We start from the raw sequence: 24789 nt of genomic DNA, 5'->3' as shown, positions 1-24789 counted from the left end.
TACTGGGATGACTAACGTGCTGGGCACGATTCCTGATCAGCAAGCTAAACACACAGGCAGAGTGAGAGACGTCTGCTAGTTAAAGATGAGACCGAGGAGCCAAGAAAGTTTGCAAATTAAAATTCTCCCTCAGAAGTCGGGAAACTCCGTCACCCATTGCTGAAACTAAAACAAGCAGACAGTAGCCTGTGAGAAAGGTGATGTACAGACGTGCTCAAATTTGTTGGTACCCTTGCAGCTCATTGAAATAATGCTTCATTCCTCCTGAAAAGTGATGAAATTAAAAGCTATTTTATCATGTATACTTGCATGCCTTTGGTATGTCATAGAATAAAGCAAAGAAGCTGTGAAAAGAGATGAATTATTGCTTATTCTACAAAGATATTCTAAAATGGCCTGGACACATTTGTTGGTACCCCTTAGAAAACATAATAAATAATTGGATTATAGTGATATTTCAAACTAATTAGTTTCTTTAATTAGTATCACACATGTCTCCAATCTTGTAATCAGTTATTCAGCCTATTTAAATGGAGAAAAGTAGTCACTGTGCTGTTTGGTATCATTGTGTGCACCAAACTGAACATGGACCAGAGAAAGCAAAGGAGAGAGTTGTCTGGGGGGATCAGAAAGAAAATAATAGACAAGCATGGTAAAGGTAAAGGCTACAAGACCATCTCCAAGCAGCTTGATGTTCCTGTGACAACAGTTGCAAATATTATTAAGAATTTAAAGGTCCATGGAACTGTAGCCAACCTCCCTGGGCGCAGCCGCAAGAGGAAAATCGACCCCAGATTGAACAGAAGGATAGTGCGAATGGTAGAAAAAGAACCAAGGATAACTGCCAAAGAGATACAAGCTGAACTCCAAGGTGAAGGTACATCAGTTTCTGATCGCACCATCCGTCGCTTTTTGAGCGAAAGTGGGCTCCATGGAAGAAGACCCAGGAGGACTCCACTTTTGAAAGAAAAACATAAAAAAGCCAGACTGGAATTTGCTAAAATGCATATTGACAAGCCACAATCCTTCTGGGAGAATGTCCTTTGGACAGATGAGTCAAAACTAGAGCTTTTGGCAAGTCACATCAGCTCTATGTTCACAGACAAAAAAATGAAGCTTTCAAAGAAAAGAACACCATACCATAGACTATCAAGGCATTCTGGAGCGAAACGTACTTCCCAGTGTCAGAAAGCTCTGTCTCAGTCGCAGGTCATGGGTCCTCCAACAGGATAATGACCCAAAACACACTAAAAGCACCCAAGAATGGATAAGAACAAAACATTGGACTATTCTGAAGTGGCTTTCTATGAGTCCTGATCTGAATCCTATCGAACATCTATGGAAAGAGCTTAAACTTGCAGTCTGGAGAAGGCACCCATCAAACCTGAGACAGCTGGAGCAGTTTGCTCAGGAAGAGTGGGCCAAACTACCTGTTAACAGGTGCAGAAGTCTCATTGAGAGCTACAGAAAACGTTTGATTGCAGTGATTGCCTCTAAAGGTTGTGCAACACAATATTAGGTTAGCGGTCCCATCATTTTTGTCCATGCCATTTTCATTTGTTTTCTTATTTACAATATTATGTTGAATAAAAAATCAAAAGCAAAGTCTGATTTCTATTAAATATGGAATAAACAATGGTGGATGCCAATTACTTTTGTCAGTTTCAAGTTATTTCAGAGAAAATTGTGCATTCTTCATTTTTTGTGGAGGGGTACCAACAAATTTGAGCACGTCTGTATACACTAACCATCCCTCCCACAACTATTGTAAACTTTACTTAATTTTGAAATGCCACCAATCCTGTTACTGTCTCATTTACACAAATATTTTGTCAGGTTACTCTGGTCGGAACAATTCCTTACCCTTTTTGTCAATTTTAGTTAACGTTTTGGTACATCAAAGCATGCTCTGCAAAATCACTCCCCCATTCACTAATAGAAAACCTCTCTTTATATCCAAAACAATTGGGCTACTAGTGCATTCTCCCAGCTGAAGACAATGCTCAGTGAACATAGGCTATCAAACAATGATATTAAGCATGTTGCAGAAAGTCAAGTACCTCAGAGGCCCATTACATCAAGCAGTGCGAGAGTGGTCCCTCTGGGGCAGGGCTGAAGCAGGGCCAGCAGACACTATGCTCGAATCTCACACTGCACTGGATAAATGGAGGACTTAAAAGGGATGCTTAATTTAATTAAAATGTTCCTATTCCTATTATCTGTATGATTCTCCAGTGTTGTTTCTGTTGGATCATTTTTTGCCATGCTTACTAACTATTCCAGCAAACATTGCTTCTAAAATGGCTCCTCAAGGCTGACAATGGGGAAGCGAGGCGGGGAAGCAACACGATGGGCTACGGGACAAAGAGCAGTTCTACTATGCTTCCTCAGTATGCTTGAAGTCTTTTTAGAAGCATTTTTAGAATCTTCTGGAATCTCACAATGCACTAAGGCTTGACCAGTAAAGTTTCATTTCGATTGCATTGGTAACCCTATACATTACATTAAGGTTGCAATGATAGGGATTTGGGGTACATGTATTCAATGTTCTCCACAAGCCACTGAAGACAGAATGCTCAATATTATATTTACTGTGGCATGGAAATGGCTAATTGCCCAGTCCTGCCAATTCAGCAGTTTTTAAAGACATTTTTTAAACTACATTATTTTCCTCTATGGCGATATGCAATCAAATTTTCCAGAAAGTATACATGTGTTTTCAATTAAGAGGAATGTTACAATATAGTTTTGCAGGGAAGTGTCTGGGGAGAGGCCTGCAATGCCTGGTAGCTCGATTGAATAGTGCCATATAACAGGCACATGCACATACTTTTTATACAAGAACACTGGGATAAATCAGGGTTAAATTGACTAGGACATGGAATGCACTGTGGTTTACATGATGGAGAGAGGAGTTTACAGGAACACAAGAAACAGGGAGGCTTGGGATTCAAAACAAGGAGAATTGCCATAAAGAGATTGTTTTTTTAATGAGCAGACAGATCAGATGATGAGCATGCCAGTTCATTTAGGTTTATAACCCGTAGCACAAGGTCAAGTTAGTTGATCCAATGGCTTGATAATTAGGCCACAGAATTGCAGGGTTCATTTCAACACTCATTAAACTGTACATATAATCAAGTTGTGCTTTTGAAATAGTGGTCTACAGAAACTGAAGCATCCCTGTGCTGTGCTTGAATTTAAGTGGCCCTATCTGTTTCTGTTGATACACAGAGGTATATTGATAAACACAGTGCCCAATGCACACTGTCATTAACCTGTATAAAACCTAGTGTGGTAGAAAGATTAGGTCATACAGTACAGTTCAATGCGCCAAAAAAAAAAAAAAAAAAAAACTGGATAAATGTATTCTCATTTGAAATGTCTTGTAAACATAGTTTTCAGAAAACATATTGAAATATTATTATTGTTTTGAACAGTTTAACACAGAAAAGTGCAGTTTAAGGGAAACTAATATTCTGATTTGGTGTTCTGATTAAAAAAAAAAAGCACTTTTCATAAAACTTCAACTAAAAATATAGACAAGGGTTGGGGGATGATTTTAATTTGTCAACTTGTCCCATCTTTATTTGGTAAAACATATTCACTTTTTGAAGATCTTACATTATATTAATTAGATTAGGTCTGAAAATTACCCTTCAGAGAAAACACCAACGGGAGAACCTGTTTAGATCTTTAAAACAGGCCTCAGTAAATGTAGAATGAGTCAGAACCATTAAACAACACTGCAACTCCACAGGTAATGATTATGTTAACTGTCCAAACATTACTTGTGCCTGCTGACCCATGTACAGAATCTGACACCTCCACTGACAACAGCCAGCATTTCAAAGTCCATTATTGCAACCTGAGACACACAAATCACTTCACATACTAGGAACTGGACTCACACATGTTTGTTAACCCCTCTGACATCAGCATGTACTGAAGTGACAGCTTCACTAAGGGCTTACATTCCACTACTCTTGAAAGAGGCAGGCTGACGCTCTTCATCAGCATACAGTGTGCTGGTGAAGAAAGCATTCTGAGAGACTGACCTGAAGCCTTGGTGTATTATCAGTACACTTCTGTGAGGACAAATACTAATGTGTGTAATGATTAGGGTTTAATTGAGAGTTTCCATTTCATGGGAACTTCAATACTAGGTCAAGATTATGTGAAGCTGTTTTCCATCTAAAAGTTAAACATCACATAAATTTATGGTAATGTACTTTTCTAGATTTGCTGCACTGCCATAAAAAAAATAAAAAAAACTGTTGTCATGAATGCAGTTTGGGAAACGTGGTCTATTAATTCTTTATTGTTACAGAAGTTCAATTGATTTGTTTGTCCCCAATTGATTAGGAGGCAAGAAACCAAACACAATACCACCTCTTTCTCAAATCTCTTTCTAGAGATCAGTTTTCTATACATTGTCCTTAAAGTTAAACTTCTTTCTAACTAGATTTGTAACAATGGTATTTCCTTTAAAAAAAAAACTAATTACACACTGAGGTCAAAGGATTATCAGTTTCAAAATGTCTTAGAGAAAGGGCAATTAAAGTCACTTTGACAAGCGGTTTGACAAAGTCTACATCAGTACAAAGGTTGGCCTTTCCGTTGCTTCAGTTGCCTAAATTACCACATTGCCTTGGATGGGAAACTGTTAACTTTAACGCCTGTGGGTCTTGGCACCATTAGAATGAAACAGCATGTAATTCAATCTGAACAAGTCAGTCTGGAAGTCTTAGATTGAGAGGTATTCCCAGTGAATGTTTGTTTTGTTGCTTCTATCTTGTGATACTAGCTCCAGGCTTGCCAAGTTGTATCGCAAGAGGCGTCCATATAGGATACACAGCACCTCATTCACATGCTGTGTTCTCTCTACAAACAGATTCCTCCAGGGCACATTTCAGAACCATTAGCTTTTATACAATGTTGTGCAATGTGACCTTTGAATGCAGTCCAGGGTCATCCAGTACCCTTCATACATGACTTTAAACTCAAGCATATGAAGAAAACTAGAAATAATGATTTGTAATAAGTCTTTAATACCTTTTTATGTTATAATGGGTACAGTTCACAAAAGGTGCAGGGCTATTTAAAGGTCTGCTCTTTTTAAAGACTTTGCGAACAATTTTTCAGATCCAAACAGTGCTATAAAAATGGAGCACACTTCTATCCCTTACTCAAAGTTAAAAAGTATTTAGTGAAACTGCAAGCATTCATTAAATGCTATTGTAAATAGGGCCTTATTTAACAGATACTGTAAAGACACTGATAGAATAATTATAAACAAACCACACCAGTCTATTTATAAATATAAAATGCAAGATACTGTTAAAAAATAAAGTGACTAAACTGAAAGCAAACTAGTTGTGTGGGTCTCTACAGTTGGTAAAAAAGTTGCAATGACAATACATACAGTACATAAAACACAAGCAGGCTTTTTACTCCAAATTGTTAGTAGCACAGTATTTTTCTAGAAACAAAAAAATCTATTACAATTCTAAAATGAATATTAAACCACTTAAGATTACCCTTACCCAGGTAAGCATCGCAAAGCATAGTAAAAAAAATAAAATAATTAAAATATTGGTAAATTACAGGAAATGGATAGTACAAGCTTAGAAAAAGCATGAAATGTCTGAGTTGTTTATTTCAGATTTTTTGGTAAATGTAATAATTGCACTGTTTCTTCTGAAAAAAAAAAAAACACAACACATCCCTAGACCAAGGTCCAATTTGCAAAATCCAGTAGTTCAAACTGCATTGTGCAAACTCACAGAAACGATGTGTACAGTTACAGTACCTGGACATACTGACTGACACATTATGACTGACACATACTGATGAGTTCCAAAGCCAAAGCTGATGATAACAATCAAAGCAAACAGACTTTGCATTGTTAGCTTTGACACTGTAAACGCTCCTGTTATTTATAAAAAAAAGTAAATCCGTGGAGACATCAGCCCTTCCTGGCATGTTAGGTATTTGGTTTGAATCGGCCCTTAGTTTTTCAACCCATATACAGAGAAGCCCGGCTGGACCAGTGTATTTAATCCATAATGCACATCCTCCTGCAGGCTATGCAACACAGTTCCTATTTATAACCTAGAGATTTACAATTATATTCAAAACGAAGCAGCCGGGTCAAAGATACCCTTCGGAATAAATCAAAAAAACTTACATCCCCTGTCATATTTTGTTTTCATTCATTATGACTGGTTCTGTGTTCTGTTGCTCCCATATTTCTTTATGTATTCTCTAAATTTGCCTTCATTTGTCTACAAAACCCTAAGTGCTGGCAAATCAGAAAAATGAGAATAGCTAAGTGTTGGATTAGCAAACCCTAGAGCTACTAAGAATGACAGCAACATTATAACATAGTAAGGGTGAAAAAGGGCAACTAAAAGGACACTTTTTAACACTATCACTGCTGGTCCAGCTTTTATTGTTATGAAAAGCATCCGTTTCTGCTTGTTTTCTTTTCAGTAAGCACATATTTCAAATACAGTGTTTGCAGCCTGGTACCTGTACTGTAGGTCAGTTACTGTATGTTTTGACTACGGGAGTACTGTATTAAACCTATACAATATAACACAGACATACTGTATACCATCTACATTTTAGTAAACAGAAAATCTCTCTACCAAAATATGTTTCAGAGGGAATAGAAATAACAGTTGGGCACCCCCAGTGGTAATTTATAACACCACTTCACTTCAGAAATGTAGCTTTTAAAAAACGTAAGAAAAAAAAAATCCAGCAAAAACAAAAAGTAGAGAACATGAGAAAACACACGATAGAAATACTGAAACGCAGATGGTTTTAATTCTGCAGCAGCACGTATGTGCAGTAGATGTTTTTTATCTAGAATTTGCTGCAGCTCAATAAATGGTCCTGAGTATAGTTTTGAAGCAATAAAATGAGAAATGTGAATCCAACCCACTGGGGCAGTATTAAACAGCACAGCAGCACCATCGCTGTCATGCTCAATTTAATACAAAGACTACATGGCATTCCTGGTGCCAATTAAGTGAGCTACAGCCAGCCGTTTCTACATTCCTTGTCAGGAATGTGCCTCTAAAAATATTCCCAGCTAAACTTCATTACAATACCCAAGACTCAATATGCTCTATGGTTCTTTGTTTTCCTGGTTGATCACATTACCAGCAAGACCTTCCGTTTTATACTGGATGTGCATGAAGCAGTATAAATCGGAACTTAGAAATTCACAGTGCCTTCCAAGTTATGCCACCTCTATGTAATTTAATTGGGCTTTGAGTAGTGCTGTTTTCCTTTTTTTAGCTATGTTGCCATTGGAAACACAGTCACCTTTGATACAAGCTGTTGCTGTGGTAACAGACTCTCCCAGATGCAAATTCCATGGCCTGCATTTTGACTTTTAGATATAGATGAGGTCAATAACCATACCACCTTATAATCGGTTCCGCAGTAGAAAGGGCCTCCTTATAACAAGGTACTGTAGCACACTGTGTAGAGAACCACTTACCCAATTTGAAGAAACTTGCTATGGGCATTCTCTAGCCTCATGTATTTAGTGTATGAAAATGTGGTGGTTTATGTAGGCCAGTATCTATCAGTCTGTCATTTTTACATGTACTGTATCCAGAGACCTGCTTATCCAGTTGTGATGAAACTTGCTCTGGAAATTATTTAGGAACGCAATAATACAGAACAGGGTGTTCAAATATTACTCACTAGCTGCATGTCATGGGGTGTTCATCACATGGCAATACTAGCAGAGTGGTTTTTAAAGTTTCAGGCTGTGCTGGAATAGTGAAATATTTGCACAGGTTGGAACACTTGAGCCAATGAGATTGACGCCTCTGTTCCTGCCTGAGAGAATCTGGAGTATATGGAAGCTATCTGTCTGTTTTTTGGTATGTAACACTTACATTTTCATATATTTTTAGCAAACCACCATATGGATGTGCATAGGTCCATCTGTCTTTGTCAAACTTTTCCATGTGCAGACAGTGGATAGTGATCTATTTTTCATGTTACTGAGACTGCAGCTCTAATTTTATATGTCCAGCCGTGATGGGGATGTCTGTCACTGACAGATATGCCATTTGCTTATTTTTCTGACACTGTTTCGATCATTAAAATAGACCCCCTTGACAGTTGGGGCTTAACATTTAAAGCAAAAAGCTACAATGCTACATATGTGCCACAAATAACTATCTAATAGCATGGTGATCGTGCCATTTTATCAATTCTAAAAATGCTGAACCAAGAACGCAATGCCACAACTGTCTCTCTAAATTCCATTCTAAAAGCAATCTACCACTTTTAAATGACTTTTAGTGAATTACAATTTTTGCAGATGTCTTAAGGGTGCCACTGATCTTAATTGCAAAGCAGCTGAGCATTTCAAAAAGAATACCATTGTAAATACATACCGACTACAAAAACATGTGAATACTTATATTTGTATAGGGTGTCTCTGTTATGCAGCAGCAAGAGATGTGAAACCACTTTGACACATGTGGAGTGGCAGCCTGACTCCAGGGTTGTGCTATGGTTTATCACTCCAGCCGGGAAACAGCAGCAGCTCATCAAGAAAGATCTTGGACTTTTCCTGTAAGAGTTGCCAGCCAGTACCCAGCACAGCTCCTGTAGTTAAACTGCCCCCCGATTTAGATTTAAGAAGGAGTCTACTTGTATATATGGTTACATACTTTTGACTATTGGCATTATGTTGTCTAACACTTAGATGTTAAGCTACTGTGAAAATGTTTAACAGAAAAATGCTTCTCTGGAGTAGTTATTTGTATGTACTACCTTAACTATAATGTGCACGCACACACACACACACACACTAAACTGCTGTCTTAAGACTGAGCTAGAACATTGAAATTTACAACATATCCTCAGAAAAACACTGGTGGTAAAAAGTTTATGCATTACATGTAATGCAAGCAATTTAAAATATGTTTTGTTGCACATCCCTAGAAAACAGCAGTGGTTCATCGAGTAAGATATTAAAAGAAACATGAACAGCCATGTTCTCCACGTACAATACATAAACCCTTTGTTTGTAGAATCAGATAAGACATGCTGGTCCATATCTGTGAAATACACAACCTTTTTAAAAGGCTCAACTGAATATGTACCGGTATATATAATTCATCAGCTTTTCTTCCAATGAGAAGTGGAAACTGAAGGCAAAGAACATTGAGGCCAATGGTCTTGAAAGCTTGTGTATACTATGTTATACACATTTCTTCAGCTGATTCTACTAAAAAATATCAATAAATAAACAAATAAATAAAACCTTTGCTGAAATAAAAAAACAGAAAAAATAAAAAAACAATCTTCTACAATCAATCCACATTTTCTAGGTTGCTATTGCACATTCCTGTTATGCTGAAGCTTTCCACAGTATGAAATACAATGATAATTTGGTGAGTGGAGGGCAATGCTGAATGTAAATAGAGGCCATGGTTAGGTACATTTTAAAAAAGTGAATGTCTTTCATCAAAGGGCTCTGGACCAGCTACCTATTTCACAACAAATGCATTTGCCATGGTGATGATCTCATGAACATATATCCACAGCTCCTCCACATTCAGGGGGTTACTGGTTATATATATATATATATATATATATATATATATATATATATATATATATATACACACACACACAGTGGCTCTCAAAAGTATTCACCCCCCCTTGGACTTTTCCACATTTTATTGTGTTACAACATGGAATCAAAATGGATTTAATTAGGAGTTTTTGCCACTGATCAACACAAAAAAAGTCCATAATGTCAAAGTGAAAAGTAAAATCTACAAATTGTTCTAAATTAATTACAAATATAAAACAGAAAATAATTGATTGCATAAGTATTCACCCCCTTTGCTATGATACACCTAAATAAGCTCTGGTGCAACCAAATGTCTTTAGAAGTCACATAATTAGTTGAATGGAGTCCACCTGTATGCAATTAAGGTGTTTCACATGCTTTCAGGTTAAATACACCTGTCTCTGGGAGGTCCTACAGTTGGTGAGTACATTTCCTAACAAAAACTACATCATGAAGACGAAGGAACATTCAAAGCAAATCTGGAATAAGGTTCTTCAAAAGCACCAATCAGGGGTAGGATACAAGAACATTTCCAAGGCATTGAATATCCTCCGGAGCACAGTAAAGTCCATTATTAAGAAATGGAGAGAATATGGCACAACTGTGAATCTGTCTAGAACAGGCCGTCCTCAAAAACTGAGTATCCGGGCGAGAAGGGCACTAGTCAGGGGGCCACCAAGAGGTCTATGGCAACTCTAAAGGAGTTACAGTCTTCCACGGCTGAGCTGGGAGACACTGTGCATACGGCAACAATAGCCCGGGTGCTTCACAAAACTGGCCTTTATGGGAGAGTGGCAACAGTGGCAAGAAAGCCACTGTTGAAAGAAACTCACATCAAATCTCGGCTAGAGTTTGCCAGAAGGCATGTGGGAGACTCTGAGACCAAGTGGAAGAAGATTCTATGGTCTGATGAGACCAAAGTAGAGCTTTTTGGCCACAACGCTAAGCGCTATGTTTGGCGCAAGCCTAACACCGCACATCATCCTGAGAACGTCATCTCTACCGTGAAGCATGGTGGTGGCAGCATCATGCTATGGGGATGTTTCTCTGCATCAGGGCCTGGAAAGCTCGTGAAGATAGAGGGCAAAATGGATGCAGCAAAGTACAGAGAAATCCTGGAGGAAAACCTGCTGAAGTCTGCAAGAGACCTGGGACTTGGGAGAAGATTCATCTTCCAGCAGGACAATGACCCCAAACATACAGCCAAAGCCACACTTGAGTGGCTTAAAAACAAAAAGGTCAATGTCCTGGAGTGGCCCAGTCAAAGCCCAGACCACAATCCAATTGAGAATATGTGGAAAGAGTTGAAAATTGCTGTTCACCCCCATCCAGGGCCCCTTCCAACTTGACAGAGCTTGAGCAATTTTGCAAAGAAGAATGGGCAAAAATTGCAGTATCCAGATGTGCAAAGCTATTAGAGACTTATCCAAATAGACTCATGGCTGTAATTGCTGCCAAAGGTGCCTCTACCAAATATTGACTCAAGGGGGTGAATACTTATGCAATCAATTATTTTCTGTTTTGTATTTGTAATTAATTTAGAACAATTTGTAGATTTCATTTTTCAGTTTGACATTATGGACTTTTTTTGTGTTTATCAGTGGCAAAAACTCCTAATTAAATCCATTTTGATTCCATGTTGTAACACAATAAAATGTGGAAAAGTCCAAGGGGGGTGAATACTTTTGAGACCCACTGTATATATTTATATATATTATATATATATTAATAGGAAATCATAAAGTGCTCTCACTGAAGACATGCAAATCTATTAAGAATCTCAGACTCCATAAAGCATTAGAATGCTGGCAAAGAAACAGACTTGTATAGTACAGAGTATTTACTATTCACCAAGTTAATCTTAATCAAATCTCTCAGTGTTTATCTACACACTATTCAATATTAATTCTGTCAGTAAGTATGGAGGCTGTGTGGTCCAGTGGTTAAAGAAAAGGGCTTGTAACCTGGAGGTCCCCGGTTCAAATCCCACCTCAGCCACTAACTCATTGTGTGACCCTGAGCAAGTCACTTCACCTCCTTGTGCTCCGTCTTTCGGGTGAGACGTAGTTGTAAGTGACTCTGCAGCTGATGCATAGTTCACACACCCTAGTCTCTGTAAGTCGCCTTGGATAAAGGCGTCTGCTAAATGAATAAATAATAATAATAATAATAAAGTAAACCAAGTACATTAGATTGACTTATAGTTTTTGGTTTTTTTTGAAGAAAATACTGGGACACATTTTGTAATAAGTGGAAAGGCAAAGGAAAACTTTTTTTGTTTTGTTTAGTGTGCCCTATTATTTGACCCCTGATTTTCTCCCCAGTTTGGAATGTCCCATCATTTTTTCCCTCACCGCAGTGATTACCCACACAGCTCAGGACAACTGATGGTTCAGTACACAACCTACGATCCCACGACCAAGCCAGCTTCCTCTTTTACACCCAGGAAATCGAGAGCACTACGACTCGCCCTGCACGCCACGCTTCTGTACGTTTAACCAGATGAGCCACTCGGGGACCACTAAAGCAACATTTGAGAATATTTAATGGTATAGAAACATGCAAAAAACTGTTCAAAATAATTTGAATCCCCTCTCAGCAATTTTGAAGAATTGTGCCAGATTCTTAAGCAAGTGCAAAAAAACTAAATTGCAGTAACTAGGGTTGACATTTTTTATTAGAGTTGTTTTAACTCTGTTGAGTTACGTAATTTTAGAAACAAAATAGAGCACAACCTTAGTAAATTTGAGAATTATTTTAAATTTACCATTGTTGTTATTGTTATTATTATTAAGTGGTTGAAATGTATTCAGAGGGAAAAGGAAGAAGACATTGCCATGTTTATTTTCACAAAAAGCAGGTAGATAATGTCTGATTCACAAAACGTTCAGTACCATTTAAAAGGAATGTTTTTAAACATTCTCTTAGGTTATACAGTGAAAATAAAACTAATAACCCACCCTGAATAAAATAAACTGCTGTAAAGGGTTCAATGAATCAAAAACAGTCCTTCACAAAACATTCCTCATTTTTTTTTGTGAGAGGGGCTGATTATTGTTTGATATTCGATACTAATAGCAAAATGTAAAAGAGCAAACAAAGGGACACAAAAACAGGGCCTTTATGTGAAAAACCATTGTTTTGAAATGGAGCTCGCTCTTTCCATAATAATTTAATCTGGTGCGGTTTATTACCACATTCTGTATAAGGGCCTCCTTTGCCAGAGTCACAGCATTACCTCGTCCATTGCATAACAGAGCTAATAATGTGGACCCTTTCATTCCCCAGGGGTACAGGGTGACACGTGGGAACTGTGTCTATACAGCGGCTTTGTCTGGTGCCTTGGAACGATCCAGCCTGAGGGTGTTGCTGCAGTACTGTCTGACATTCCACTCATTCCACACACTGAAAAAACGCTCATTCTATATGGGTCACAATGAGGCAGAGCCCCGGAGAGCTGCAGAGACTTTTCTTCTGTTAACAAAACTGGGTCACTGGTGTCACTTTATCATAACAAGTTGATGCCAAGCTAGACACCATATTGTTGTTTTTAATTATTAAGCGATAGTGCCCGTTGATGGAGGCTCTACCGTGTGTTAGTTGACCAAGCTGAAGACGCAGGCGCTAAGCTGAAGTCAAGGTCAACTACCACATGGTAACGCCTTCATCGAGAGGGCACTATCGCTATTAGAAAACTATTTTTAGAAAACTATTTTTTTTTTAGAAAACTATTTTTCTCATTATTTTTACACTTTAAAACCTGTAATGATTCACTGGGTAGCCTTTCGCTGAGAAAAGTTTTAGGAAAACAGTCCTGAAAATGTTCATAAAGAATCACATACTTAAGAAAAAAATAATAACTGTATTAATTTTATTCACTTTTTACTTGTCAGAGTTGCTTATCGTTTATCTGGACAGAGAATGAGTAATACTATTGAACTGTTCATGTCTCAGTTTGTTGTTGCTGAAAGATGCGGACCTCCAGCCAAGCTGACAGGCTGCGATTGGCTGATGTGGCAGTGGCAGGTACAGGATAGGACAGGGGGGCTTCGGTCGACCAGGGTGTCCTCGGCTCACCGCACACCAGCGACCCCTGTGGTCTGGCCGGGCGCCTGCGGGCTTGCTTAGTACATTTCAACCCAGACTTCTGACTCATCTGCAACTGGTTTGCAACAAGCGCAACACTTTAGTACATCTAACCCTCAGTGTTTACTGAATATAACACTAGTTGGTGTTAGATAAACGCATACAGCGGGGCATTTCTGCATCGGTATCAAAAACTTTCAATGCTTTTGCAAGAAGTGGCGGTCATTCACACAGTGCATGTGTTTGCAATGCACTCTGGGTGCTGTAGTGTAGTTTCACAGTGCTACTATGGGACTTAAATGGAATGGAATATTGAAAAAGATACAACTCCCAAAAGCATTGCTGTAGCTCACGTAGCACTGTATTACTAAACCTGTCTCAAAAGGCTTTATTTCTGAGCAAAAAAGTGTGCAATATGCAAATCATTAACAATTTGAACTGGAGGTAATATGTAATGCAATCACTAGTAGTGACAGATAAAGTTAGTTTAGTTTAAGTAAAGAATACTAAAACATATCCACGATTAGAGAGAACAAGATGTAACCTGTAGGACTCTACTCTCTTGAATATGCTTTCATGACTATTTTTATTGCAGATCAAACCCAGTAAACAGCCTCCTCACTGGGTTCAGTCAAAGTGCATTTATTTATACATTTGAATGTACCGGATTTGCTATTTCCCAAAAACAATTATCTGAAAACATGAGCTCCCAACCTAAAGCAAAAGTGTTGACCTAAAATATGTTTAGTCGGACCAAACTGAAACACACTGTTTTATTACCGTCTCTAAATACTATGTTATTAGCTTTAGTCCAAAACCATTAATTTGCTACATGCAACCTTATAGACAGCTAATAGCTTTTTGCTACTTTTTCTCAATATACATGACTGTCATTCTCCTACTATGTTTGTGTGTATTTGACAGAAGTGCTTCTTTTTTAAATACTTTTAAAATTAGAAAATTACAATCACAAGGAGGTTGTACAAGCACTTAGTTCTCCAGAGATGTCTTCTTTAAAAAAAAAACTAAACCTGTACCAGTCTGTCAGTGTGTTTCATGTCTTTCTGACTTCATCCGTCTCACAGATATTGCTTCAAAGAATTTCACGTCAAAATTTCTGAATTTTAGAATGCCTAGAAAAAAATTCCAAAAATTGGCCCATTATGTTTGTTTGTTAGTTTTTATTGTATTCTAGCTGTATGTAATTTCACATTATTTTCAAGGCAATTGCCTTTCTCCACTCCCTTTGTTGCTTGAATGAAGCAGGTCAGGTCTGCTGCACCTTCTCTTTTCACTATCTGCCAGCCAGGGGGGGGATTTCTAGGAAAATCACCAGTTCAACAGCCAAAGTCCATCCATCATTAACATACTTCACACACAGGTTACACCAGTTTATTGTTTGCATATTTACCTTCACACTAATGTTACACGTTTTACTACAAGCTGTCACCTGGCACATTGGCACTCAAACAAACAATTTACCAACCTTAGTAACTTCACACACTTTCTGCTGGAGAATGCAAATTAAACTCTTTGCTGTACAACTTAATCCAAACAAATAGTCCAAATGTAATATCATCTTACAGTTATTCACAAGTATGGCTACATGTAACATTATGTATATACAAGAGCAATATAGACCTCACCAACTAACAAATAAAAATGAATACATTTTATTGTGTCATGCCTCTTTAGTCTTTGAACATTGACTGCAATATTTATATATCAAAGAGCCAACTTCCCAACGTTTCGGTGTGTTTAACCTTTGTCAGGGGAGTGTGTTTGAAAACAAACATTGGAGGTATTTATAGGCTTTTTGATGCCATGGTAACCACACATTTATTTCTCTTTAAATCTATTGTCTTTGTGATATCATTATGTAGCTAGTGATGTAATGATCTACTGTTCCTTTAAACTTTCAGGCCTCATGGCATCTAGTCTATTTATCCATTTATTTTCTTTTATTCTTCTATGCTGAACATTAATTACTTTTTTTTCTAAAACCACAAACCATGGTGTGTCAGTTCCTTGTAAAGTGCTGAATTATTGGCTCATTTACTTTTTCATTTCTTATATTTGATAGGTGGTTCTGTATTCTTTTATATAATGATGTACCTGTTTCTCCTACATATTTTATTTTATGCAAAATATACCATATACAAGGTTGCTATCCTTACATGACAGATTCAAGACTAAATATTTATTTCAGTTATTAGTGATTTCACTTTTATCTTCACCAATATATTTGCAATGTCCCTTAATGTATCTATGACCCCTTTATGTTTACTGTGGACTAAAATGTCAGCTGCATTCACTGAAGCCCATCTCTTATTTTTTATAATACATGAATTATTATCTGTAAAAAAAAAAAAGACAGTAAACATTAATTTAATGAATAATACAAATTAAGTCAATATTAAAGAATCTTAAATATAATTTTATTTTTGATAATTCGGGAATGGTGAATTAAACTGGGTAGATAATGAACTGCAAAAAATAAAACAATTAAAGAAATGGTGTTTCAATAGGGTATCTTTTTTTTTTTTCCTGAGTCGCTGTCTCGCTCGCTTGGTTGGTGCTCCCGTTGGTGGAGGAAGATTGTAAATCTTCAGAGGCAGATTTGTTAAAAGTGCAGTTGGGACCAAATATGAAGTTTGCCAGGTGTCGGTCCAAGTTATTGACAGGAATATCTATTGTAGGTGTTGTCGAGTGATTGAAAATGAGACATTTTGTGTTTGAAAGTGGTCTCGGGGTGCACAGGTCTCAAATATGGGTCAAAGGTCAAGTATAATCTTCTAGAGGAATATGCTATTTTGACATCACTACTGCACTATTATGCCTTTTTTTCAAATGGCTTAGGATGCAAATATAGCCTTCATCCATATACATTATATATATATATATATATATATATATATATACACATACATACATATATGAAAATATGCTTATATTTATGTTAATGCTGTGTTAATTGAAAGCAAACTTTAAAAAGGGTACAGAAAACAAAAACATGTCATTTTTGTGTCCTGTCTGCTTGTGTTCTCACAGCGACACTAATAAGATGGCTGTAGGTGGGTGATTGGATACATATCGAATAGGCTTACCGACAGGGCTCACATTAAAGCTCAGACTGAGTAAAGGAACACATTCACAGATAAAGTTTACTAGGTCTCTCCTTGATGCGTAATATGTAGTTCCCCGTAAAAATTCACATTTTTGAAAGAATAGTGTAAATACACATATTTGTTCTCACTTAAAAATAAATACAGCAAAGGTTTGCCTTATTGACGCACTACCTGTTACACTGCATTTAGGAACCTGGGAGTCGTTTTAGTTTGCTTCCGGTAACTGATTGAACACACTGCATAGAGCTGCAAAATTGCTTTAAAACTGCATCAAAGAAATATTTCTGCTAAAGGCCGTGCTGTCCAGTACAAGGGGACATTTTACTCGTCTGTTATTTGTACATATATTTATGTTTTTATTTTGTTTGATAATTCATTGAAAATGGAATGTCTTTAAAAAGGCGGAGATAAAAACAAAATATTCTACAATTTTGCATTTACTGTATCCAATCACCCACACAATTTGTTTCTGCTTTAATAAATATCATGTTTAATCATGGAATATCTTCAAATACGTATTTTTAGACTGCGGAATGCTGTGAAATAATCAATATTTTACCGTAAAAAATAAATAAATAAAAAAAAATACAGCCCTAATCATATGTCCCCCGGCTACTGATTTCTTGTGTGTCTGTACATTCCTTTGCGACAGTGCCTGAGAAGGGATGGATGTGTAATCCCTTTTCACGCCTTTAACTATATATACACACTCATCCTATAAATATGGCTGCAGCTAGCTGAGATAACCAAGAGTCTAATGTTGGATGAGGGATTTTGAACAATATGAATTCCTGCTGAAAGCATTTTTACAGTATCCAAGAGCACAGTATTACTCCTGATGCGGTAAAGAACCACACATAGAGCCTTCATTGACGAGATCAACATATTCACAAAGCACTTCCCACCGTTCTACATTAACACGTCTTTTATACAAAGACCAAGGAATAAGCAAAACAAATTGAACCACTGGAACACAAGTTGGTGTCCAGCACACTAAACAGCAAACACTTATTTGTAATTATGTTTCTGCTGCAACATACACCTTAGTTGTTTCATCCTAGCTCTGTAACATCAGCAGTTTGTTTTTAGTTCTTGAACATTGCCCTGCATGTTTAAACAGTTTTGTTGAGCTTTAAATGGGAAATATGATCAAAAGAGCCATACTGTGACACTCATGGCTCATGATCCAATAGTTTGACAGCCCTTTAAATAATCTTTATTTACAATGACTGCAATGGGCCTTGTGGCAGGGCTGAGTCCATGCACATGTGTTTACAATATTTGAGACTTATTTGAGACTGTCGTTTATATTAGATCATTAGCTTCACATGCTTCATGCGGTCATTGAGAAGCTGCTAACACACAGCCTTGTAGCAACATCGTAACTCAATTTAAACATTCCAGCAACTTTGTTAAAAGGTTCTGTGTCAGTGGGAACTAAGTAACAGTTTTGTTTTATAACACAATTACACTGTATTGAACACCCTCAAGTATAAAGCGAAAGTATTACTACGGTCTTTTTATATGCACTGGTTAACAAGGATACGGTATGCAAAACGTTGGACAATGAACAAGCAGAAGTACGAATTTGTATTTAAAAACAGAATTAGAGCCACCATTGTTATTATTAATAACAACAACAGTTAAATCCACTAAAAAGCCAGCCCTGTAGATATCAGAACACAGTCATGTAGGCTACGCTTACAACACAATGATAGTAATAATCAACTTCTAAAATGTTTATTAAAATGAATAAAAGCAGTATCATTATCAAAAATAATTTATTGTTTAATCTCAAAATTGTACATTGTTAATACAACAAAACACGTTAAAATACACAAAGAAGTTGTGGCCTACTTGCAGCACGCTTAATTATCAAAACTTTTAATGTAATAACTGCATTAAACAAATATGCATTACATGTAGGCCTACCTTAAATTACGTTGTCTATTATTATTATGTATTAATCCTGAGAGTCACTTTCATCGCTGTCACTTATTAGCAGTTCATTACGCTCAAGCTCCTCCTCATCTTCCTCAGCTTCAATGGCAATGACAGAGACCTGGTATTTATTTACAATTTTTTTGTTGCCTGCTGTGTTTGATTATGGTGGATGTCTGCAAACTCCTAATCAGCAGGTAGGCATGTCCTGGTGGAGCATCTCACTATAAAGGATGACACGGACACACCCTCAAGGCACTTGAGGCAGAGCATGAAGGTCCTGGGACGGAGACGCATTGGGAGTACCACAAAAGACACGGCCACCGTGTGTATACCAGGGTCGCTCTTTGACTAACAAATAGCGATTAGCTTAGGGGATTTTAACCCCACAATAGTATACAGAGGGTGTGTTAGGGAGAAGGTTCCTGGAGCAGGGAGCTCAGCCGACTGGCTGGTGAACTTCAGTTTTCTTTATCTGTGTTTTCCCACAGTTTTGTTTTGTATTTTCGGTATTGTTTTTGTTTACACGTGTAGACATGCTATGCCATTGTTGGTATAGCCACGTGATTTACGCTGGAGCAACCCCACACTAGGGGATACCATTATTGGTACCCTGGTGGCGACCGACTGCAACTGCAAGCTGAGTTGCGAAAACTGATTGTAAATAACCCTTGGGTGCCTGTGCAGTGTTACAACTGCAATCTCCTGTGTCTCTCATCTCTCGCAGCGGATGCCCACACCCCTTCCATGGGCCGACAGAGGCTTCTGTGTAGCGTTATAAATCAGTCGATTATTCTTACATATTCATAATAAAAAAGGATACAGAACTGTTAAGGCATTGCACAAAAGCAGACCTTGGACCTTATCAAAAGATTGTGGGAAGTAAAAAGGTCCTCTAAATAGAGCACATACAAAAACTGCACATAATACTTCTGAGAAACTCAGAGTTTCCTAGCTTTTTTTTTTTTTTTTGGTACTCGTCTCTGCCAAGAATATTATTTGGAAGCCTGCAATACTGAAAAGAAAACCAGCCAAACGATCAGTCTCATCTCTGGCATTTCCTGTTTTACAGTCACCACCACACACCCAAACTACCTAACAGATCTGTAAACTTCCTTCTTCTGTTGCCCTCATTAAATAAGCCAGTCCACCTTGTGACACATCAATCCTGCAACAACTATCGTCTCTCAGAACAGGTTTTATTTTTTTTATTTTTTTTTACACACCTGTATCTGTCGATTCAGACAAAGCGAGAAAGATTTCACTTACAGTGCTCTGAATTGGTACAATACAAACTCAGGTCTCCTGTTGCTCTTGGTATTTTTAAACTAGGATGCACATTCACTCCATATAATTGTCTGAAATCAGTTTCTCCATAGAATCTTCAATGTAGTTCACATACAATAGTGCTAGGAAACCCCTGCTGAAAACAACCACCCAGAGCATATTTCTTTGTTGTACTAGATGCGGTCTAAAGAAACTGATCCAGTTATGCTGTTTTGTTTTATTTCTTACCTGCAAAAGCTGTATGGAATCCCTAAATTGCTGAGCTTTTTAATTCACATAACTTTAATTTCACTTTAGTTGACCCTTATAATGTGCCATAGATCTAATAAGTTTAAAACAAATTAGGTACTGTGCAGTGCAGATATGTATGCCATAGTAAAGGAAACCAATAATGCCTTCTTGAAAATGCAGCCCCAACTATACATTTCCTTTCAACCTTTCCAGTGGCCTGTCAGACATTCCTTGCATACTTTTGTGCAAGGGATTATGGGATCTGAAGTTATCTGCACTGGCTTTCACTTCCAGCTGTCTAGAGAAAAATACAAATCCCACTGGCACTGCGTTGCATCACACATAACTGAACAAAATAAAGACTTAACAGTTTAAATACGAAAGTTTAACATAGGTTGTTGTTCCAACACACTATTGCGTTTAAACTGAATTGGTGTTGTTGGGGAGCTGCATAGTTATAACATTCGTCACCTAGGGAATAAGGCGGAGTTGAAAATGGCCCTTTGTTTAAGTTAAATATCCAATTATGAACGACATGAAAATTAATTTATGAGAAAAAACATGAAATCGGTGTAGTAAAAAACTGATTATAGTGTTTTGTTTTGTTTTTATCTCACTGAATTAAATTGATCATTACAGCACAGTGGAAAATAAAATCCATTCAGTGTGATATGAGAATAACATTGTGGGGCAGTAATCTTTTGTTTTGCCTCTTATTTGTCATTGACTTCAGTCTTGTAAGCAGAAGCTTTTTGACCGCACTTTTGAGGTTTATGACTGATAAATGTGATCGACATTGTGATAAAAATCAGCGATAGTATTAGAAGCTGGTCCCCACTAACTCTCATTGTATGCTGGACGAGGCATTTCAATATGAGGAGGGTGAGATTAACCGGAGTGATATTAAACAGGCTTGATGGTTTAGCACCATACAGTACAGCAATCTAAGCATTTTCAATGGGCACCTCTGTAACCAATGTTTGGTCCTATTCACAAAGCTTTAACCCAATGATTATTAAGTCGACTGATGTCAATTAAATTAAGTTTGATATTCCTGAAACGTTTCTAGATTGCTGTTGGTTTCTTAAACAGCACAATAAACGTAATAGACGTAAATAAACGCTTCTGTTGAAAAAAATGAGAATAGGTTAATCTTTAAGAATAAGGTACAATGTGGAATTTTTTTGTAATGACTGGTTCGTGTTTCTTTGTTTTTATAGGTGTTTGTAAAGGATTCTTCAATTTTCAATATGCTGTATAACATTGTAAAATATCACTTCTTAACTAAACAAAACCAATTGCAATGTGCGTTGTTGCAATCTTAAACTAACTCGACTGTACATTGCACTACTTATTTAAAAGAAATAGTCCTATTTGCGATTCAGCATATTAAATTAAATACCCTGTATCATAAAACAACTACAGTACATTATTGTATAAATCGTGTAATGGATTGAAAATAACTAAATATCAGAATTTGAAACCGTAACGTCAACGGCACACAATTTGCTTGGTCTAAATGCTAATGTTCGACAGAGTACTGATTAAGAGTATTTCAGGTTTCACTGCGTTGATAAACATTAAGGATGAGTTAGATAAACAATTTAAAATAATAAATTATAAATAGCAAAATAAAAGGGTACATGCCTTTAAATGTGTAGGCTAAAAACAGAAAACAAACCGTGAACTGTTTACAGAACACTTTTGTTGATGTTCCTGTCAAAGTTTACTAAAAAGTGCATGTCAATTATAGGCGCATTTTAAACTCTCTCTCTCACACACACACTCACACTCACACTCTCGCTCTCGCTCTCACACACAGACAGACAGACAGACAGCAGGTACTGTACCAGCCTGAATACCATCATCAGCATAATGCCACTACAACAGTAGATCCCCGTTTTGCCCCCGCCCTCGCTCCTTCCCCTTGGATGCAATTAGCCCCTAAACCTAACCCAACTAAACATATCCAGTTCATTCTTGTCGGTTTTTTCTTGTTACAAGTTAAGTGGTCCCCACAATTACCTGTCTCTGGGGTCGATCCACGAAGTTTGTCGGGTGTTATGATCGATATAAAACACTCTACCATCATAATCCCGAGTTTCTTCCCAGCCAGCGGGCAGCGGCAGCTCTGAGCTCTCCCTTCTCTTGCTGTTGTGCGGCATAGTGAGCGGTGAGCGGGTCTTCGCCGCGGCCGGACTCCCTGCCTCCTCTCAGACTTACAACCCACTAAATGAATGCATTCCAACACTTTAGGTCCTCTAAAACTAGCGGCGAAAATCAGATCAGTTCATTCTGTATCCACTTCCCCAAAACTTAGCTGGGCTCTCATAACCCTGCACTCTGGTCCTCCATGTTTGCCTCTCCTACCATATTTCATTCCAGTGTCCATATTTGGGCAGAATATATTTGCATAAACGGTGCCCCTAAACGAATATATTATTAATACAAGCTTGGATAGACCAATGGGAAACAGCAAATCTGAAACAGAAAGTATGACTGTATTTTGTTAGTCTGCTGGACGGATAGTAAAATAGTTCTCTTCTTTCCTTTTTTTTTTTAAAGGGTAGGCCAACTGTCGACTTTATATGATTTGTGTAAATAATTTCAAGGTCTTGGTTACTCCTTTTGTTCTTGGACTTTAAACGGTACAGTACAAGTTTTAAAAAAGCCAGGTTCAAATACAAGAATCAGACATATAAGGATTTCATAAATATCTACAATATTAGGCAAGTCACAAAACACTACTATATTAACACATTCTCCTGGGGTATATTCAGTGGCTTTAAACAGCAATGGACATAAATTCCATCATCATGTAAATCCTTAAAATATTAACATTCCTGAGTTGTTGTTTTTTTCTTTTTGTTTAGTTTTTTTTTTGTTTTTGTACTCATAAATAAACTAAAGAAACTAATATGAACTGTTGGATGTTTGATTTTTATAACATTGTGCTCTTTATTAACACTATGTAACACAATTTTTGTTCCTGGGTAGTAAGTGTTATTTCCTAATTGCTTATGCCTCAAAAGTATAGAAAATGGCTATTATTCCCCACAAACTTTGCTTTTGTGACCAGGAGTGATATTTTGAAATTTACCTGTTTCCAATGAGAAAACGGTCGAATTTGTGTCTTTTCGTTCACCTAAAGTCAGAAAAAAACAACATATGAATCCAAATTAACATGTATTTATACTAAAGTAATACAAAAATGACTACAAAAGATTTAGAAGTGAGTAGTTTTTCGAGATTTACGATTATACTGTAAATCACTTTCACGAATCAGCCCCCAAATGTAGTCTCCCATCATGTTCTCGTTATACTGTCCTTCATTGACAGCTCATCCAGGCGCCTCAAAGCCGTGCTGCTCCATAATGGTAACAAGTACCCGTCTCTTCCCCTGGCTCACTCGGTGCACCTCAAAGAGGATTACAACAGCATCAGGACCTTGCTGGACGCCTTGAAGTATGATGAGTACGGCTGGGACCCCCGGAAGGTGCTGATGCCACCACTGCACATCAAATTGGGCCTTATGAAACAATTTGTCAGAGCTCTAGATAAGGAGTCGGCAGCCTTCAAGTACCTTCAAGACTTCTTCCCTAAGCTGTCTGAGGCAAAGGTCAAAGCCGGTGTCTTCGTCGGACCACAGATAAAGAAGATCCTGGAGTGCAATGAATTCCTCAAGAAGCTCACAAGTAAGGAGAAAGCGGCTTGGAACAGCTTTGTCGAAGTGGTTCGGGTCTTCCTGGGCAATCACAAGGCCGAAAACTATGTGGAGCTGGTTGAGACTCTGGTGAAGAACTACGGCACAATGGGCTGTAGGATGTCCCTCAAAGTCCATATCCTTGATGCTCATCTTGATAAATTCAAGGAGAACATGGGAGCGTACTCGGAGGAGCAAGGCGAGCGCTTCCACCAGGATATACTGGACTTTGAACGCCGCTACCAAGGACAGTATAACGAGAACATGATGGGAGACTACATTTGGGGGCTGATTCGTGAAAGTGATTTACAGTATAATCGTGAATCTCGAAAAACTACTCACTTCTAAATCTTTTGTAGTCATTTTTGTATTACTTTAGTATAAATACATGTTAATTTGGATTCATATGTTGTTTTTTTCTAACTTTGTATGAACGAAAAGACACAAATTCGCCCGTTTTCTCATTGGAAATAGGTAAATTTCAAAATATCACTGTCCTGGTCACAAAAGCAAAGTTTGTGGGGAATGGTAGCCATTTTCTATACTTTTGAGGCATAAGCAATTAGGAAATAACACTTACTACCCAGGAACCAAAAAAAAAAAAAAATTGTTACACGGTGTAATTATTTAAACAGAGAAAGTATTTAGATCTGCCAGTGTTTAAATCAACTGAATAGAACCTACAGTGTCTTGTTTAACTGAGGGGTTGAACTGACTGGCCTATATCCTGCCGGAATAAACCACAGGTGGAGTATTTCAAAACTATGGGGAATTCCTCTGACTCACATTAATAA

The 24789-nt window shown here is 37.5% G+C and overlaps 1 protein-coding gene across 2 annotated transcripts in view; it reads right to left on the bottom strand.

Moving 5' to 3' along the window:
- LOC117406430 (protein WWC3-like) overlaps nt 1–22683 on the bottom strand; it is a 63625-nt gene extending 40942 nt beyond the window's left edge. For both annotated transcript variants that reach the window (XM_034010434.3, XM_034010435.3), the window contains exon 1: nt 22318–22683. In XM_034010434.3, coding sequence (XP_033866325.3) covers nt 22318–22457 — 140 coding nt within the window. In that variant the 5' untranslated portion in view covers nt 22458–22683. The remainder of the gene's footprint in view (nt 1–22317) is intronic.
- Between the last annotated feature and the right edge of the window lie 2106 nt (nt 22684–24789).

Source organism: Acipenser ruthenus, chromosome 8, assembly GCF_902713425.1.
Source record: "Acipenser ruthenus chromosome 8, fAciRut3.2 maternal haplotype, whole genome shotgun sequence".
NCBI classification, from domain to species: domain Eukaryota; kingdom Metazoa; phylum Chordata; class Actinopteri; order Acipenseriformes; family Acipenseridae; genus Acipenser; species Acipenser ruthenus.
This window is presented reverse-complemented; position numbering and strand designations above follow the sequence as displayed.